The sequence below is a fragment of the Gossypium arboreum genome, chromosome 7, assembly GCF_025698485.1.
Source record: "Gossypium arboreum isolate Shixiya-1 chromosome 7, ASM2569848v2, whole genome shotgun sequence".
NCBI lineage: Eukaryota > Viridiplantae > Streptophyta > Magnoliopsida > Malvales > Malvaceae > Gossypium > Gossypium arboreum.
Window position 1 is genome coordinate 103,105,618 of NC_069076.1, and position 20,310 is coordinate 103,125,927.

Here is a 20,310-nt window from a genome sequence, read left to right on the forward strand (position 1 = left end):
TTTTATGGCTGATTTTTACATGATTGATCATACTAAGTTCGGTAATGCCTCGTACCCTATTCTAGGCTCGGAATACTGGTAGGGGGTGTTACAATCCGGGTAACATACATATTGTTGTTTGTTGCCACCCTTAATAGGTTTACATTTAAAATGGATAATTTGTATGTTTTAGACTCAGGGACTAAATTGAATAAAAGAAAATTTGTAGGGGCAATTTTGTAGAAATGTCAAAAATGACCAAAATGAAGGAAATGAATTGTTTTATTATTTAAATTATAAAATTGAATGAAACTATTAATTTAGATCAAGATCGGGTGAAAACATGTTTTAGGGATTAAATTAAAAAGTGTTGAAATTGTGGAAAATTTTGTTATTTTATAGAATTTATGGGGTTTTATCAATATATATAAGAATAATTAGGTTCGAAACAAGGATTTAATTACAAGAACTTTATTTTTCTTTGTCTAAGGATGAAATCATCATTAATCAAAAGTTTAGGGGTAAAATAATAATTTTGCCTAGAGATTAATTGAATGTATTAGAATATGAAATAAATAAAAATGATGATCAAATTTATTTATAAAGATCTGGGTGGCTCAAATATGAAACTTGAACGTGAAAAAAAAAGTTTTCGGATTAGTAAAACTATAAATACGAATAAGCAATGAAGTAAGTTCGTGCAACTTGAATTGAGTTATTGAATGTTTAAATTATACATTTAAGTGACATGAATGTGAATTGAATGTTTAAATGTATGTTTTAGGCTTTAAGGGCCCAGTAGAGGAATATTAAGATTATTTTCAGAATATGAATAATAAAATATTCAGAATTATCTGAAAATGCTCAGTAAACTCTCGTAATACCTCGTACCCTATTCCGAAAACTGATACGGGTAGAAGGTGTTACACAGAGTTCTTCGACTCTATGATGGCAAAAGCGATTGGTAGTACATTTCCATTACCGTCTTGTGCAACCGCAATCAGAAGTATCTGCGTGTATTTTTCATAAAGCCATGTTCCATCAACTTGCACTACCGGTTTGCAGTGGGAGAAGGCCCTAACACATGGACCGAAAGTCCAGAACAGTCGACGAAACACTCTTTTTCCCAGTTCCAATTCTCCATTAGGGCCTCTATAAGGCAACGTTTGCAAGTCCACGACAGTTCCTGGGACATACTCTACCATTGCTGAAATCCAACTCTGAAGTTCATTGTATGACTCATCCCAGTCGCCGGACAATTGTTGCATGGCCATTTGTTTCGCCCACCACGCTTTCCTGTATGACACTCTGTACTAAAATCGAGCTCGCATGTCTGCAATCAATGTCGACACAGGAATGATTGGGCTATCTTTCACCAGTGGCATGATGCAGTTGCAAATACTTTTGGCATCCAATTTTCGGTGGTCTTGAGACATACGTGCGAAAGTACATGTATGACGCCCTTCTAATTTTAGTATTTGTCTCTGTTGAGTCATCTGTATAAATACAGCACGAACTCGCCAACCACACCCATCGTCGACTCTCCAACATTCCCCAACGTATAATGTCGGTGTAGATTTGGCAACCTTGTAATCAATCGACAACTTCATGCTGTATTGTTTGATGGTAATCACACAAGCCGCCTTGTTCTCGAACTGTTGCCCAACGAACAACTCGTCGAACTGTGAATTTGACGCCAATCTATGAGCAGGTACTATATCAGCGTACTCAGGGAACTCGAATGCATGCGCTGCATTTGGATCTACGTTCAACATGTTGCCCCCAAGCTCATTTCGTAAAATAATACCATGACTCGGGTTACAGAATGAAGGGCCGTGAACATCTTCAACCTTCTCCGGGCCTTCATCATCGATATCGTCCGGAACCTCATCAACATCGGGGTCACAAAAATCTTCAACGTCATGATCAGAATCTTCACCATTATTGGTCATTTCTCTGACATTTGTCTCAGTGCTTATTATCACCTCCGGATGTATTTGTAGACGGGGACCGAGGGTTAGGTTGATGTACAAACTCCCACCATAATTAGGAATTTTGGGTATCTGCGACGTTCCACCGCATTCTAATTGGCCTGTCCATCCAATATTAAGATTAAAATCAAATTCGCGATGTTGACTTATTGGGCTAACATTCTCAACAGACTCTAAGCCTGCTAACTCAGCAAATAATTCAACTGGTTGGGGGTTCACACTCCCAGTGGACCACTATATTTCCATCATAGTGCCCAAGTCGTCATCACCTAATAGTTGCATCGTACAAAATTTGAACGGGTCTGTAGAGATTGGAAACTTGTAAAATAATTTGGACATCGCCCTTCCACAACGGATAGCTATTTTCGCACTGATCTTCCTTTTCATTTCTGCTAGTTTCACATTTTTTTTGAATCGCAAACCTACTCTTTGCCGGCCTTGAAATACACAGTCAATATCACCTTCTACAATTTCACCATAAAAAACAACATACACCAAAAACACCTCATTATTCATTTTTAACAAATTTTTTAAACTTTTCCACTTAACACAACAATTACACCACTCTATATATAGAAGAGAACCAACAGGTGGAGCCATAAAGAATGGCTCCACCAAAATACTGTGATTTTTTAGAGTATAGGGGGCCCCGTAGCAATTTTTCCATTTTCTGGTGGAGCCAAATAATTTGGCGCTACCAGTTTTCAAGTCTGACAGCCAACTTATTTGTTTCAGCCTTTTTTTTTTTTTGAAGTTTTGACTTTCTTTTTTCTTTTTTTTGGTTCCACCAGTTTTCAAGTTTGACAGCCAACTTATTTGTTTCAGCCTTTTTTTCTTTTTAAAGTTTTGACTTTCTTTTTTCTTTTTTAAGTCCTTATTTATTTTATTTATTTCGAAAAACTTGAAATGTATTTTTAAAAAATTTTATAATATATTTTTTATAAATATTAAAATATATTTTCAAATTATTTTTAAATATTAAATATATTTTAATATTATAAAACATTTAAAATGATTTAAAATGATTTAAAATATTTTTAATATTTTAAATGATTTTAAATATTTTTAAATTTTACATAGAATTTTGAAATTTATAATTTTATTTATTTTAAAAATATTTAACATTTATAAATTTTTTATACAAATTTTATTTAAAAATTAAATGTTTAAATGTTTTATATTATTAAAAATAAAAACAAATAATAAATTTGAAAGATCATATCTTTAAATTATTTTAATATTTTATATTATTAAAAATATGGTTAATATTTAAAAATAATATTTATAATTTTCAAAAATTAATTTGAGAAATATACATTTAAAATTTAAAAAAATCTAAAACTGATATTTAAAATTTTAACAAATATATATTATAGAACATTTCAAATATACATTACAAACTTTTAAAAATTAATAATAAGAAATAAATAAATTAAATAAACTAAAATAAAATAACAAAAAATTATAAAATCTTAATTTAAAAATTCTATGTAAAATTAATAATATATTAAGCAGACATTTCAAATATTATAAAACTAATAAACAAAATACAATAAGAAAATAATATAAAACTTAAAAAAGAAAAAATTAAAGAAAAGACAAAATCTATGAAAAACTAATCTAAAATTTAATTTGAAATGTATAATGTTATAGTATTCACAATACACATGTGTTTAATGTGTAATTAGATAAGTGGTTAGTCAGTTAGAATTTGTTAGGCTATTCTGTTAACAGTATTTAGGCTTCTATTTCCTATATAATCATGTATTCTAGCCAGTGGAAAGGGCTGAGTTAAGTTTGTTACTTTGAGAATACTACTTCGTTTCTTTCTAAGAATTGTTTCTAAAGAATACATTGATTCTTCAATATTCTTTCATGGTATCTTTCGCTTGGTGATCCTTGGGCAATACTACTACGCACTCTGCTGACTCTAATTCTGCGGAGCTCCATGGCTCGACCTTTCTTGGTGATCGGGTGGTTACGTCATTCCCTCGTCATGATGTTGTGAAGTTGGACGAAGCCTCGTTTGTGCAGTGGTAGCAACAGATCCGACTTATTCTTCGAGGCTACGGTCTATTTGGCTTGCTTGATGGATCCTTGACGGCTTCGACACGGTTCATTCAGTCATCCGATGGAGGTCTTGTTGTCAATCCCGCTGTGCTGGTTTTTGATCAGCAAGATAGCTTGCTTACTTCTTGGCTTCTCTCCACCATTAGCCCGTCTTTTTTATCCTCCTTTACCGATGTTAGGACTTCTCATGATGTGTGGCTCATGGCCAACAGTCTGTTTGTGGCCGATTCAAGCACGAAGCAGTCACAATTGCGACATGAGCTTCACTCTCTTCGGAAAGGTAGTCTCTCGGTTCGCTCATATGTGAATAAAATCACTAGTTTGTGTGCTTTGCTTGCAGCCTCTAGATCTCACATCTCGAAGGCCGAACGCTCGGCGATTCTTCTAGCCGGCCTTTCATCTGACTTCGACTCAATTGTTTCGACCGTTTCCCTCTCCTCGAGCCCCTTGCCGTTTCAACGTCTTGTAGATGCCTTGATTGAGTGCGAAGCTCGCCAAGCGCGGTCTGTCCAAGAGGTATTGGTTGCTGCGAATACAGTGGAGGGCCCGTCTCTTCCGTCGTTGGACAGTTCGCTTCGTGGAGGAGGTCAGTTCTCTGCTCGTGGTCGTTGACGCTCGTTCCGTTCCCGTATTCAATGTCAGATATGTAGCCGTTTTGAGCACCTTGCGCAGCGCTGCTATTATCGATACCATCGTGATGAACCATTTCCGGTTGATGCGTCGGCGCCAAGAAGGGGTGGTTTTGTTCCTGGGACAAATGGCGAGATGATGAGCGCATGAAAGATATGGGGTTCGGTCAAAATTGAGGGATTGCTGGCCAAAATTGGAGGCCTCACCCTTGGCCGAATTATGCAGGAGCTAGCTGGGTCCCACGAGAGACACATGTTGGGGCTGGAACTTATGGTTTTAATCCATTTGTTCCACGTGGTGATGGGCTACCTATTAATGTTGGCCAACCAATTTATGATAATGAGCATGCGGTTGGCCCAAATCAAAATGCTATGGGAATTAATCATAGTGATACATTCTTGGGCCACTCCTCTGGTCTGATGGCTCCTCGGTCACGTGGGCCTAGTAGGCCGATCAAGGCTCGTCCACATGATGGCACATTTGTACCTGAGCCGTCAGCTAATTGTGTTTTCTCGGTCAGTTCGAGTAGTTTGATTCCTTCTGTTAATAGTGCTGCTTTTCAAGATTGTTCTCCAAACACTGATGTTTTTAGTTTGTGGCATAAATGATTGGGTCATCTAGCTGATACTATTGTAAAAAATGTTCTTGCTAGTTGTCAAATTTCTTGTAATAAAAGTCACCTTACTAGTGTTTGTGTGGCTTGTCAGTAGGGTAAATCACATAAGCTACCTTTTTCGCGATCTAATACTAAATATGTTGATTTGTTTGAGTTGGTAGTCTCTGATCTCTGGGGACCTGCTACTGTTCCTTGTGAAGGGAATCTCTATTATGTTTCGTTTATTGATATGACTTGTCGATTTACCTAGATTTATCTAATCAGTCGGAAATCTCAAGCTGTAGAATGTTTTACTCAATTTTAGAAGATGGTTTCCACTCAGTTTGGCAAGCATATCAAGCAATTTCAAAGTGATTGGGGCGGTGAGTTCCGTGCCTTCTCTTCTGTCTTAGCTAATCAGGGGATTCTTCATCGGGTTTCCTGCCCCTATACGTCTGAACAGAATGGTGTTGCGGAGCGTAAACACCGACATGTTGTTGAGACTGGTATCACTCTTCTGGCTCAAGCTAATCTACCAATGGACTACTGGGGTTATGTTTTTTGTAGTGCTACTCATCTCATTAATCGATTACCCACATCGATTTTAGAAGAGAAGACCCCGTTTCAGTGTTTATTTAATCGCGCTTCAACATATGATCATCTTCGGGTGTTTGGTTGTTGTTGTTTTCCATACCTACGACCATTTGGTAACCACAAGCTTGAGTTTCGGTCTCAACCGTCTACGTTCCTGGGGTATAGTCCGCATCATAAAGGTTATTTCTGTCTCACACCAGATGGAAAGGTTATTGTTTCTCGTCATGTCGTGTTTGATGAAAATAGATTTCTGTCTTCACTATCTACTACCTCCAGTGACCAGTTACCTCTGAATACTACTACGTATGTACCAGTTGTTCGATTGTGTATTTCTAATAAGATTCATCCAGACTCTGTTGTTGAGACTTCTGTGGATAGTTCTAATGGTGATAGCATTCAGTCTAATTTTCCTGCTACGGGTAGTGTTTCTCTGCAGAGTTCCACTTCTAGATCTACTGACCTAGAAGAGGTTTCTTCTACTATAGTTTCTCCTACTGCTCCTCCTGATGTTTCTCCTGTCTCTGTTATTAACACGCATGCAATGGTGACAAGATCTAAAGCTGGGATATTTAAACCTCGAACCTTCTGCGCCGACAAAGTTGAGGTTGAGCCATGTACTGTTGAGGAGGCTCTTCGTCATCCAGACTGGCAACTAGCCATTCAAGCTGAGTTTGATGCCTTACTAGCTAACTCGACCTGGGAGTTGTGTCCTCTCCCGTCTGGCCGGAAAGCAATCGGTTGTAAGTGGTTGTTTAAGATCAAGAAGAACCCTGATGGGTCGATTAATCGTCGGAAGGCACGATTGGTTGCCAAGGGGTGCTCACAGGTACCTGGTTGCGATTTTAAGGAGACATTCAGCCCGGTAGTCAAACCTGCTACCATTCGACTCATCACATGCATTGCGTGACCAAGGGATGGCATCTTCGACAGGTCGATGTTAATAATGCCTTTCTGAATGGCGATTTAACTGATGATATGTTTATGCAACAACCTCCTGGCTATGAGTAGTTTGGTCCAAATGGTGAACGGTTAGTTTGTCGGTTGACTAAAGCTTTGTATGGCTTACGGCAGGCTCCTCGGGCTTGGTTTGACAAATTAAAACAGTTCCTCGTTTCTGCTGGGTTTACTTTATCAAAGTCCGATGCTTCATTGTTTGTTCGGTTGTCTTCTGATCATACTATCTACGTTCTTATTTATGTGGATGATATTGTTATCACTAGAAGTTCAGTTGATGAAATTAATTGTTTTGTTCAAATGCTCCACAACCAATTTGCTCTAAAAGATATGGGTGAGCTTCATTATTTTTTGGGCATTGAAGTTAGTCAGTCTTCCTCAGGGAGTATTCACCTATGCCAGCGGAAATACATCCATGAACTTCTTGCTCGTAGTTCTATGACTAAAGCCAGAAGTGTTCATACACCGATGATAACCTCTTCTCTGTTATCTAAAGATGAGGGTGAACCTCTTGCTGATCCAACTGAATATCGTAGTATTGCTAGAGCTCTTCAGTATATCGTTTTGACACGACCAGATATTGCTTATGCAGTTAATCGGGTGTGTCAGTTTATGCATGCTCCCACTACATTACACATGGTAGCGTTGAAACGTATTTTGCGATACTTGTCTGGTACACTATCTCATGGTTTGGTCTTTCGCAAGTCTGATCGACTGTCTTTGGTTGGCTATGCCGATGCAAATTGGGGACTTGATTTTGATGATCGCCGATCTACTACAGGATATTTTGTGTACTATGGTGACAATCTTATTTCTTGGTGCTCTAAGAAACAACAAGTTGTTTCTCGCTCTACGGCCGAGGCTGAATATCGGAGTTTAGCCGCAGCTGCTAGTGATGTTACGTGGCTGGTTTCCTTGTTGACAGAGTTAAACCTTAGTTCGGTTGATCTTCTGACAGTGTGGTGTGATAATTCTAGTGTTGTTGCTGTTGCAGCTAACCCGGTCTTACACTCTAAGTTCAAACATGTTGAACTTGATCTATTTTTTGTTCGGGAAAAGGTCGCTCGTGGTGAGTTGGTTGTTAGCGAAGTTCCTGCATGTGACCAAGTGGCGGATATTCTTACTAAACCATTTTCCGCGTCAATGTTCACTCAATTTTGTCGTCGTCTTCGGGTCGTTCCACTTGAGGAAGTTAGGTGAATGTTATAGTATTCACAATACACATGTGTTTAATGTGTAATTAGATAAGTGGTTAGTCAGTTAGAATTTGTTAGGCTATTCTGTTAACAGCAGTTTAGGCTTCTATTTCCTATATAATCATGTATTCTAGCGAGTGGAAAGGGCTGAGTTAAGTTTGTTACTTTGAGAATACTACTTCGTTTCTTTCTAAGAATTGTTTCTAAAGAATACCTTGATTCTTCATATTCTTTCATATAATAAAAATAAATAAAATATATAAACAAAATAAAATAAGAAAAAATTAGACTTCAAAAACTAAAAAAAAAGAAAAAATAATTATTTTTAAAATTTTAAAAATTAATTTGAAAATACATTTTAAAATTTATAAATAATTAATTTCACAAATATATATATAAAGTTAAAAATATTTTTAAAAATAATAATTAAAATTTTTAAAAATATTATAAAATATTTTAAATATATATTACAATTTTTTAAAATTAATAATATAAATTAAATAAGTAAAATAAATTAAGAAAATAGTAAAAACTTAAAAAGAAAAAATCTAAGAAAGAGACAAAATATAAAAAAAGTTAAAAAGTAAAAAAGTAAAAAAAAATATAATAACCTAACAAATCAGAAAAGTGGTGGCGCCATTTAGAATAGCTCCACCCAAAAATGGAAAAAAAATTTTAAGTCCCTCGTTTTTCTAGATTTTTTAGTATTTCTCTAGTATTTTATACTGGTGACGCCATTCAACATGGCTCTACCAAAAAATAATTTTTTAATACCCCTGACTGACGTGGCAAAGTTGTGGCGCCATATCATATGGCTCCACCACTTTTTATTGTAGAAAATGAGTTATTTTTGTACATAATTAAAAAGATGGGTTATTTTGATAATTAATTTATTTTTTAAGGTTACTTTTATAAAAAAACCTATATTGTTTCATGTGGTATATAGTAAATTAGCAATGTGTTAGTCCAAAATTTTAAGTTTAATTGAGAAGGTTCAAATCTTTCCGTATGGCAGAATTATTTAGAGTTATTGTTTGTTTAGATTAAATTTCGAATAATGTTCAAGCATTCAATATACTTTTAAACTATATAAATTTTTACATAATAATTTGTTTTATGCATATTTTGTCATATTCATGTTGTGTTGATAGTATTTTTAGATAAATATTAAAATTATATATAAACTTTGACTTATCTGCAATGTCATATATAAGCTTTAATTTTGTGTGCATATAAAATTTTAATTTGATTCAATTTTCAAAAATCACTTATATCATCATCAAATTAACACTATTTTAAGTCGATAGCATACACAAACAATGATATCAACCCAATATAAAAATAAATATATTGATTCATTTATTTAAATGTGTATAATTAAGTCAAAATTAAAATTTTATATATACATAAACCACAAATCAAATTTCATAAGTATAGTTGACACCAAATCGATTTATATTTCTTTTCCTTAGAACAACTATCCAATTTCACTTATACCTAGATTAAGGATTCCCAGAGAAAGACACACAAAAGCAGAATCCAGGCTAAGTAATGGAAGGGCTTCATACGAGAGAAAAAAACCCCTAAATCAATTCAAAGGATTGGGTAGAAGTCGAAGATGAAATAGCCAAAAGAGCTCACTGAAACCTTACTCGCCAATAAAGCTTGTCAAGAGGGTAGAGAGGCATAAAAGTTAAGCAAAAATTAGGCCATTCTAGCTTTTGCTTTGTTTGTTACATTAAATTCAATTCCATCATATTAATGCATTTGTATTATGTTGATATTTTTACCTTCTTACTGTTTTAAATATAATAAATTTATAACTTTTTATGCGTTAATATTTATTTTTATTTTTATTTTAAAGTTAACACTATTTATATTGACTACTTAAATCAAAATAAATTATGATAAATACTAATGAATAATTTAATTTAAATTAACTAACTAATTAATTAGCTCATACGTAATTTTCATATGATGGGATCCAAAGCAAATTTTTTTTCATCTTGTATTATCGAGTTCTAATTATTTTTCTCGTGTGTTAGTGATATGTCTCAATTTATAGTATATTTTGTCTAATTTGTTATTGTGATTCTCTAAATTTATTTACTTAAAAGTTTTATACTATGCAATTAGATCATTCTATGTTCCTATATTTTTGAACTGTGAAAATTCAATCTTTAACGTAAATGACAATCATTAATGCATTGACTAGATTTTTGTGAATAATATATAAAAATAACAAATAAAAATAATATTGCACATATGATAATATGTTTACCATATCAGATTTTAAAAATAGCAGAATTTAACAATTATAATTTAATGAAGACTGAAATTTTAAAATTAAAAAATATAAAAATTAAACTTACAACTTTCATAAAATACATAAACTAATAATAGAATTTAACCTTTACTTTTAATTCATATATTTGAATATTATAACACCACATGTTCAAATTTAAATTTAATTTGTAAACCAGTTAAATAAAAATCTAAATTCATGAAATTTAAAAGAAGTAAAAAACTAAAATTCAAAATTCTGAAAATTACAGACTAAAAACAGAGTTAAAAAAGAAAAGAAAAGATATCAATCTCTATCGGTTGCTGGACAAAAGGGACTAGTTTATCCCAGAAACTTCCTTCACATATTAATTCGTTGGTATAATTGTGATTTTCATTTCTTTACTTTTGAAAAGTTGAAAAATTAGGTCTTTTAGTTTAATTTATTAAAATTTGATCCTCCTACCAACTTTCATTAAATTTTAAGGTTGAATCGCAGACTTGAATAGGAGCTACGGGACACATCAAGTAAATTGACGCTGGCTTCATCTCTTTGAAACAATTCTATAATTTAAATGGATCCAAAATCCATCCAAAAACTAATTCAATCATTTATCTACACAAGCACACGAATCAAAATCTGTTTTTACAAAATTACGAGTGCAATGATTTGTAATGAGAAGGTCAACTGCTATATTGGATGGTTTTGTGAAGATTCGATCCTATCTATAACAGGCGGCATTTTTTGTATCAAGGTGGGAAGAATTTTCAATTGAAACATAGACCCAATTAAACCCATAAATGTCCATCTTTTATTAACAAAAGGAAGGAAAGGAAGTTACCCATTGAAGGAGATGGGGATTCACCATGGATGCGATTTGAAGTTATCGAGGGGGAAAGAGGGAAGCAGAAGTTTAGGTTGAGCAAAGAGTTTTTGTTCCCAATCCCACATAGATAGAAAACAAGAAGCATTAGTTCTTTATATATCTACTTCCCCATATAGGTGCTTGCCGAGCTTGGTAACGGGAGCTTGTAACCTGAGTGGGGGCATTAGAGTGATGGTACACAGGTTCGTTTCGCTGAGTTGGATCCATCGTGGTCTGCTTCTGGCTGGCCCATTCCAAGCCGAGAGTTGAGCCAAAGGAATTGAGCGAAAGCTCGGGTTCTCGTGGGTCTTAGAGCGGAGAGAACCGCGTGAGGCTGGATTCACAGAGCAGCGAATATCTCCCGCTCTCGGCAGTGGAAGGATAACAAGTTGGATCCACAAGGATCCGTTATAGCTCCAGTGAGATCCCTGACTGAACCATCACTTTTTCCGCTCTTGAAAAGAAAATTCCTAGAATCTTCATATTATGAATGATGTATGGCATAATTATTTGGAGTTACTGTTTGTTTAGATTAAATTTCGACAACTCTTCCTTAATTTATAAGTTAATCTCAAGTAATATATTTTATATGATTTGTCTGAATAATGCTCATGCGTCCAATATATTATGAAATTATATAAAATTTTACATAATAATTTGTTTAATATATATTTTGACATATTCATGTATTCATGTTGTGTTTATATTATTTTAAAATATATATCAAGATTATATATTAACTTTGATTCTATATGTAATGTTATATATGAACTTTAATTTCATACATAAAATTTTAATTTAATTCGATTTTAAAATCATTAATAATATTATTTTACGTTAATATAGTGCATATAAAAATAATTATATTAAATTCAATTCCGTCATATTTATGCATTTATATTATATTCATATTTTTCCTTTTAGTGTTTAAAGGATAATAAATTTGTAAAACTTTTATCTATTAATGTTCGTATTTATTTTTATTTTGAAGTTACTATCATTTGTATCCACAATTTAAATCAGAATAAAGTATAACATGCACTAAATTAAAGGATAATAAGTTACTATCATTTCACAAAATTTATTTCTTTTTATATTTTATCGACTTCTAATTATTCTTTCTGTTATGTCCGAGTTTATAGTATATTTTGCTTAATTTGTTATTGTACTCTAATTTTATTTACTCAAAAATTTAATCGTTACATTTATCACTAAATATCATATTCAAAGCTCTTTAACAAAATTTTGAATATTTCTAGTCTTTATATTTTTCAAACTTTTGAAATTAATTCTTCAATTTTTAATTTTAAAATTTAGTCTGTCTTGCTTATTTGATTTGAAAAAAATATAGTTAGTTGACTTTTGTTAAATTTAAATATTTTTTTATCATTTAGAGTTTACTTTTGGTTAAATTCTGTTTTTAGTCTTTATGCTTTAATTTGATTAAATTTAATGCTGTACTTTTTGAATTTTAAATTTTTATCTTAACACAAATAATAGCAGTTAAATCCGTTTGATTAAATTCAATTACGAGTTATGTACTATGCATACAATTGTAGATTTAGTCAATATTCTCCAATTAGATCATTCTATGTCCCTATATTTTTGAATTTTGAAATTTCAATCTTGACGTAAATACATTAACTGGATTTTTGTGAGTAATATATGAAAATAACAAGTGAACATGGCATTGCACATACGATTATATATTTGTTGCATCAGATTTTGAAAATAACATAATTTAATTTAATGAATTTAATAATTATAATTTGGTGATGATTGAAATTTTAAAATTTAAAAATATAAAGACTAAATTTACAACTTTCATAAAATGCATAAACTAATAACATAATTTAACCTTTACTTTTTATTCATATCTTTGAATCTTAGAACACATATTCAAATTTAAATGGATTCTATTAATCGTGATATTGATTAAAATTTAATTTTAAATTAGACAAATAAAATAATTAAACTCTTGAATTTTAAAATAAAAAATAAATTTCAAAATTTTAAAATTATAGAGATTAAGAACAAAGTTAAACCAGTTTCATTTTCCAACGGTGTTATTTAAACAAATTTCAATAAATTTTAAAAAAAAGATATTTCAATCACTATCGATTATTAGATAAAAGGGTCCAGCTTAACTCAGAAACTTCCTCGACGTATTAATTCAGAAAAAGGATGGTATGAAACAGGGATATTATCTCTCTCCAATAGTTTAATATTATATCAATAATTTTATTCTGAATTTCAAAATTCTCATTTAAATTTGACTGGCATTATACTATTAAGAAATAGATATAAATAACGTTAGGCGTCATTGTTCATACAATCATTTTCAGTATTAATTAGTTGGTATAATTTTTATTTTCATTTAATTTATTAAAATTTAATCTCGAAATTTAACATTTAAGCAAAAAATATCAAAATCAACTAGATTAACTTTGATAAAGCAAAACAGGGGAACTAATTTTTCCAAATTTAAAACTAAACCTAATTTATTTCACCTTATTTTAAGGTAATAATAATAAAGTGAATCGTTGACAAATAAAAATCTCTCCAACATTCTACAATGATCTCTTTATCTAACTCCAGAAATTTCAAGAACACTCTTTCCTATCAAAACCCTACAGTATATATAACATCTAAAGTCTAACATCATACAGCACAACATAGAAAATGTCTCTGCTTCAAGTCTTAAACCAAAGCAACATCTTTGATCCTTCCCAAGGTTTATTGTGGGCGCCTCCGATGGATTGGAAAGAAACTCCCGACTCCCATGTGTTCGAGATCGATCTTCCCGGGTTCAAAAAGGAGGACGTGAAGCTACAAATCCATCAAGGAAGTGTTGTTTGTATCAGTGCGGAAAGAAAAGAAGATGACGAGGAAGAGGAGAAAGGAGGGAAGTGGCGGTGGCATTGTAGAGAAAGATGGAGTGGTGGTGGCAACTTTTACAGGCAATTCCGTGTGCCCCCAAATGGGAAAGCTGATGAGATGAAGGCTTCAATGCGTGATGGTGTGCTTGTTCTCGTAATACCTAAAATCAATGATGAAGTAAACGTAAAGGGTAAAGAGGAGAGGAAGAAGATGGAGATTGAGATATCAGAAACTCAACCTTCTAAAGGACTTGGTCGTTTCTTATGCTGCAAAGCTTGAACAGGTTGGGAATATGTTCTATTGTACTGTGTGTTTGCCTTGTAAATTATTTTTTCAACAAATTAATTTGATTTAGTGATAATAATAATAAAGTAGTAGGTGTGTAATTAAAGACTATTAGAGTCTGTAAAAAGTTGGCTTGATTTTCAGCTCAATTGTAAGGTTTCAGGTTTCACTTCACATCTTGATGAAAATTTATTTTCATTTTTAGTTTAGTTTCAGATAATAAGCTATTTAGATTAAGCTTAATTAGAAAAAACTATATAATATAATTTTTTAAGTTTCATTTTTATTTTTTGAATTATTTAATGTTTAATTTTTAATTTGTCAAAATGAGCCGAATCTTATTTTAAAGGAAAATACTAAAATAATAATTTTATGAAAATTATAAAGTATTGAAAAGTAAAACTTTCAAATTCAAAAATTAATTTTAAGAAACTATAAAATAAATCTTATTAAAAAATAATAATAAAAGCACATAAATATTGAAGGCATAATAATTTATTTAGCCCTTTAATTTTAGAGAAATAATTAATTTATTTTTTATTTAATTTTTCGTCTTTTTAACTCTTAAATTTGCATTCAAAATGAATATAAAAATTAATTGTTAATTTTATTGACATGATATACATATGGATTATCACCTCTCACGTGTAATTAATTAATTTCTTAAAAGTTTAAAATTTCAAAAATATATATATATATAAAATATTTTTAAAAAATAAAATTATTAAATAAATATTTTTTATTTTAGAAAAATTAATTAATTGCTAACATGACATACATGTAGACTACCACATAGATGTTACGTCAATAAAATTAACAAACGTTAAATTTTTTATCTATTTTGGAGTGATTTATCGATAATATAAGTTTAAAGATTAAAAGAGATGAAAAATTAAATGAAAGGTTAAATAAATTTTGGTTTAATAATAAATTTGGTCACTAACATTTACATATTTTGTCAAAATGGTCTTAATTGTATTTTGAACCTTTTTACCATCAACTTTTGGTTTTTATTCAAACTACTTTTCCAACATATTTAATGAAAGTACTGCTAAAAAGTTAATGAGAATGATGTGAAATTTTATATGTAGAATATTTTTAATGAGATGTAATTTATTAATTAAATAATCTTATAAGATAATTACATGTAAAAAATAATAAAATAAATTAATAATACATGAAATTAATAAAATAACTCTTAATTTAAAGAAAATAAACGTAATTATTTAAAAATATTAATTCAGCAGAAAAATCTCTCACTAAACAAAAATGATAATCGCCTTGAGAGCTCTTCCCAAAATGGACCCTTAACACTAGCTTCACTAAAGGGAATATCCATGTCCGACCTTATTTTCATGAGTGCCAAAATCTTCTGCCTTTAAAAGAGCAGTCACCTTCATCAACTCTGCCTTTATTGTCTTCACTTGAATCGTTACTATTGCCGTTGGACCCAAACATTTTGCTTGCAGTAGCAGCAGCTTCATTCCTTCCATTGCGACCTCCTTCGCTGCTAAATGTGCCTACAGCAGCAGTGACAACGATGTCGCCACCAGTTCCTTTGCCACTTCTGCTTCCAAGAACACTAGCACTTGTGCACCACCACCCAACAAGAGACAGCTATTTACTTACAGCTTTCAATGACAAAAGGGAAAAACAACCCTTATAGATATATATATTAAAAGAGAAAAGAGGTGATGAACATTTCTCTCTTCTTTCAAAAACCGTTTGTGTGCATATAGGTGATCAATTTGATAATTCATTATGGTGTGTATGACAATTATTTGTTGGATTCCTACTGGTGGTGTTTGCAGCCGAAACTATATTAGGGGTCCACCGAACCCAGTTTCACCAAATAATCTGCTTCTCTATAAGCAAATTGAAAAAGGAAAATGAATTAGAAAGGAAAAAACGAGTAAGCTTGAAAGTGTTGAAAGGAGGAGGAAGCTGAATTGGAATGGAGAAATTAAAAGTGAGCATGTAAAATATTATTGTTAGGTGACATTTTATTATTGGATAGGACTTATCCAATAAATTTTGTCTGAGTACTTAAATATTACCAAATAAAATTAATTTATTGCTAATTCATTAGTAAAATATGTTAAAAAGCTTATACTTTTATCAAATGTATCATGTGTGTTGAAAAGAAACTATATTATTTAATAGTAAATTTTGAGAAGCAATATGTCAAACGTCGATATGTCCGAGTGGTTAAGGAGACAGACTCGAAATCTGTTGGGCATTGCCTGCGCAGGTTCGAATCCTGCTGTCGACGATTCTTTTTCTTCGTTCTTTTCAAGAGCCAAGTAGTTTGCGTCCTGCCGTAAGTAACCTTAAATTGCCTTCAAAGGCATGCCCATCAATCACATCCAAATTAGTATTTATATTATTATCCTTTTCGCGACTTGATACCTATTTTTCGCCCAAACATCAATTATTTTTCTGTTATTCAATTTCCGTCAAAATTTTCTGTCCACTAATAATAAATTGTGACATCATATAATTTAAAAAAATACTTTTTATTTTTTTACATTATTTCTCCTTATCCTCATGAATAAGACAATACTATGTTATTTCCTATGCTTATATTTACTTTATTTGTTGGAGCTATAGCAATTCCTTTTAATAAAGAAGGAATGTATTTAGATATATTATCAAAATTATTAATTCCATCTCTAAATCTTTTACATTAAAATTTAAATCATTTTGAGGATTCATATTAATTTTCTTTTCCTTTTTCAATCTGTTTTTCTTCTTTTTTATTTATAATGTTTTGTAATATTGACAATGTTTAAAATTTACTCTCCAAGTCGAGACACTAATGATTAATTCTATCTTGCTCACCCTGATGAGATTTGTAAAGTTTTTTCATCGATCAAAACTAATGTTTTCAGAACCAGGCTAGATCGGCATGTCAAACCAGTTAGACTAGGAATTGGCTAGGAAACCGGTTTGAAGATGAATTGAATTGATTGACCCATAAACCGATTGAATCAAGCTAAAAAAATTATCAAACCGATTGAACCAAATTTTCTCTTTTTTTAAAATAGTTTTCTATTTATTTTTATGATTTTTTAATAATTTATTTAATCAAACCTATAACCAATGACTTGATTGGTTTGTTACCGATTCTAAAAATCTTAATCAAAATCATAAAGCTTAAAATTCTCACATTTCTAATGTTAGAAATTAAAGTATAATAATTAAATTTAAGTATAATAGAAGAAACTAAAATTGAAGTTTGACCCTTTTATAATGCAAAGACACCCACCATCATAACGGCTGATCATAACATCTAAATATAACTTATTTTAGTCTAAATTTAGTAATAAATTTAATTAATTGATTAATTAGATGCATGGACCTAATTGAATATTTAAAAGCTTCAAATAGGGGCTTAATTTTATAAACAAAAAATGTGAGGGACAAAATCTAGAACTATCTATTATTCATTTCCACCAATTGCTTAAGGCATTTTCCTCCATGGACAGATGTTAGCATGGAAATAGCATGGACACCAAGGTAGTCAGTGTCGTACAGGTAGATATACCTTTTTTTTTTTATTAATATTAGTATGCATTAGTACTGGTCTATTTCGGTATAATATTTCAGATTTATCGCTATTTTTAACAACATTTTATATACATATATTTAAAGTATTTACAAATATCAAATAGTGAGATTAAATTAATCTCAAATATAAAATACTTATCAAAAATAAAATAGATCCACTTACACAATAGTTTAATAAGTAGTTTTATACACTTTAGTAATATGATTAATAATTTTAATGATACAACCGTCGGATTTATCAATATAATTGTGCTTATCATGAATGTACATTTTGAATTGATCGATATCTCTATCATATCGATCTAAAATATTCTATATATTAATATATATATTCAATGGTTGAAATGTGTTTACATAAAACAAATAGTTAGAAGTTTTAAAATTATATCAAATTTGATGTGCATGATCTACATGATTAAATCATAAGATGTAACAGTTGGATGATTAAAATATTAATAATACAAATAGTTACGGAATTGTGTAAAACTAATTTAGTTTTTACACTGTGTAAGTGGATCCCTCCCCTTTTATCATATAGATGGGGTTGAGTTGGTTTTAAATCGACCGAACCAGTCAGACTGTGAATCGGTGGTTTAATCAGTTTGATCACTAGTCCAATTTTAAAAACTAAATCCAATCCCGAAAATATATTTCTCTAAATGAAATAGTCATTATAGATGAGCTTAAATAATGTCACAATATTCGCATAACCCAAATATCTTAATTTAATAAATTGTTAATCCTTCAAATATATCAAATATTTCTCTATTGCAATAATGATGAAAGTGAGCAATTTTATTGACACATAATTGCAACTTCAAATACTTGCTTCAAAAAGAGTATTTCTTTATCGACAAAGTGCTTTTTTTTTTTTTTGAATTATAATAATAGGGTAAAGCTCGAATAACAAATGTGATTAGTGCGACTCAAACTCAGATCACACTTGAGACAATAAACCCATATCACATGGGGTTCACATAAGTGCATTCTTCAAATCATAAAAAAAGTAAGTATATTTTAGATCCAATATTGGTGTTAGTGTATTTTTTTCCAATAATTTTTAAAAAATGTTTATTTGGGATCTCCAAATATGAAAATAATAAAAAGAGATAAATATTAAATTTATATTTAAATTTTGATTTAATGTGTAATTTGATACATGAATTTTAATTTGGTATAATTATATACATAAAATTTTGATTTTGATTCAATTATACACATATTAAAAAATAAATACATACATTTATTTTCACATTGGATTAATATAATTATTTGTGTATATAACATATTAACGTAAAATGATACCAATTCAATAATGTCACTAGTAATTTGTGAAAATTGTATAAAATTAAAATTTTATGTATAAAATCACACAAAATTAAACTATAATATAATATTAGACATTAAACTAAAATTTATATATAATTTTAATATTTATCCCTAATAAAAACGTTTAAAAATTCATCCTCACAACGTGGTTATAATTTAAACAAATGTTTATTTGGGATATTCAAAGATGAAAACAATAAAAATGTTTAAAAAATTATCATAGGTACAACGTGCTTATAAATAAATTCACATATACATATATATTATTATATACATCTGATACCGTGGAAAGCAATAAAGTTAATAAATTTTTATTTTGAAGATTGTATTAGTGAACTAGCCTTCAACTATACTTCGATTTCCAAATTAATAATTTAATTAATTGTGAAAAATACTTTGAGGATTAATATAAAAATTGGGTATAGTTCAAGGACTTACTAATCAAGGCTATTTTATTTTATTGTTCGAAACCAAGGCTATTTTAAGGGATGAGAAGTTGGGTAATTTAATTAAGATATTTAAAAGTAATTTTTTAAGGAAGTAAATATTTAAAATAAATTATAATATACAAATTGTAATAACATTATTGGCTAAATTAGCCAAAAAGTCAAAAAAAAAAAGTTGTTTAGTGATTTCTAATATATTTATTGGAATAGATCGATTTTGAAGAGAGAAATTAAAAACGCGTCTTGAAGAATAAATTTTTGCAAGAAAATGTGTTTTATTGAACACGTTTTTCTACTTAATCTGAAGTATCGATATCTTTAAAAAATATTGGTAATTTATATTCTAATGAAAGTTTAAGGTACCAATACTTTTAAACAATATTTTCTTAAGGGTATTAATACTTCTAATTAGGTAAGAAAATATGTTTAGCAGAGCGTATTTAATTTCTTACAAAGTCAACTAAAAATGCACTCTCCTAAACATGTTTTCATTTTTGCCCTCTAAAATCAATCTATTCTGATAAATATGTCAGAAATCGGCCTAAACAGCCAATTTTTTTCCGGCCCTTTTTTTTTATTGCTAATTTAGCCCAACATTATTATCCTTATTTTTTTCTTTTTTGAGTAATTGTAATAACAGTT

The 20,310-nt window shown here is 30.6% G+C and overlaps 1 protein-coding gene and 1 non-coding gene across 2 annotated transcripts; both read left to right on the forward strand.

The window, feature by feature from the left end:
- The first annotated feature begins 13,683 nt into the window (after positions 1 to 13,683).
- Positions 13,684 to 14,546, forward strand: LOC108486762 (16.9 kDa class I heat shock protein 2-like). Its single transcript, XM_017790976.2, has one exon. It carries the CDS (start codon positions 13,841 to 13,843, stop codon positions 14,315 to 14,317), a length of 477 nt encoding a protein of 158 aa, XP_017646465.1. The 5' UTR covers positions 13,684 to 13,840; the 3' UTR covers positions 14,318 to 14,546.
- A 1,967-nt stretch (positions 14,547 to 16,513) lies between these two features.
- TRNAS-CGA (transfer RNA serine (anticodon CGA)) lies at positions 16,514 to 16,595 on the forward strand. Its single transcript has one exon. It is a non-coding gene; the product is annotated as a tRNA-Ser (tRNA).
- Positions 16,596 to 20,310: the final 3,715 nt, after the last annotated feature.

What these genes read in the sequence shown, in the direction of transcription:
- LOC108486762 (XM_017790976.2), top strand. Translation starts at nt 13,841, where the DNA reads ATGTCTCTGCTTCAAGTCTTAAACCAAAGCAACATCTTTGATCCTTCC.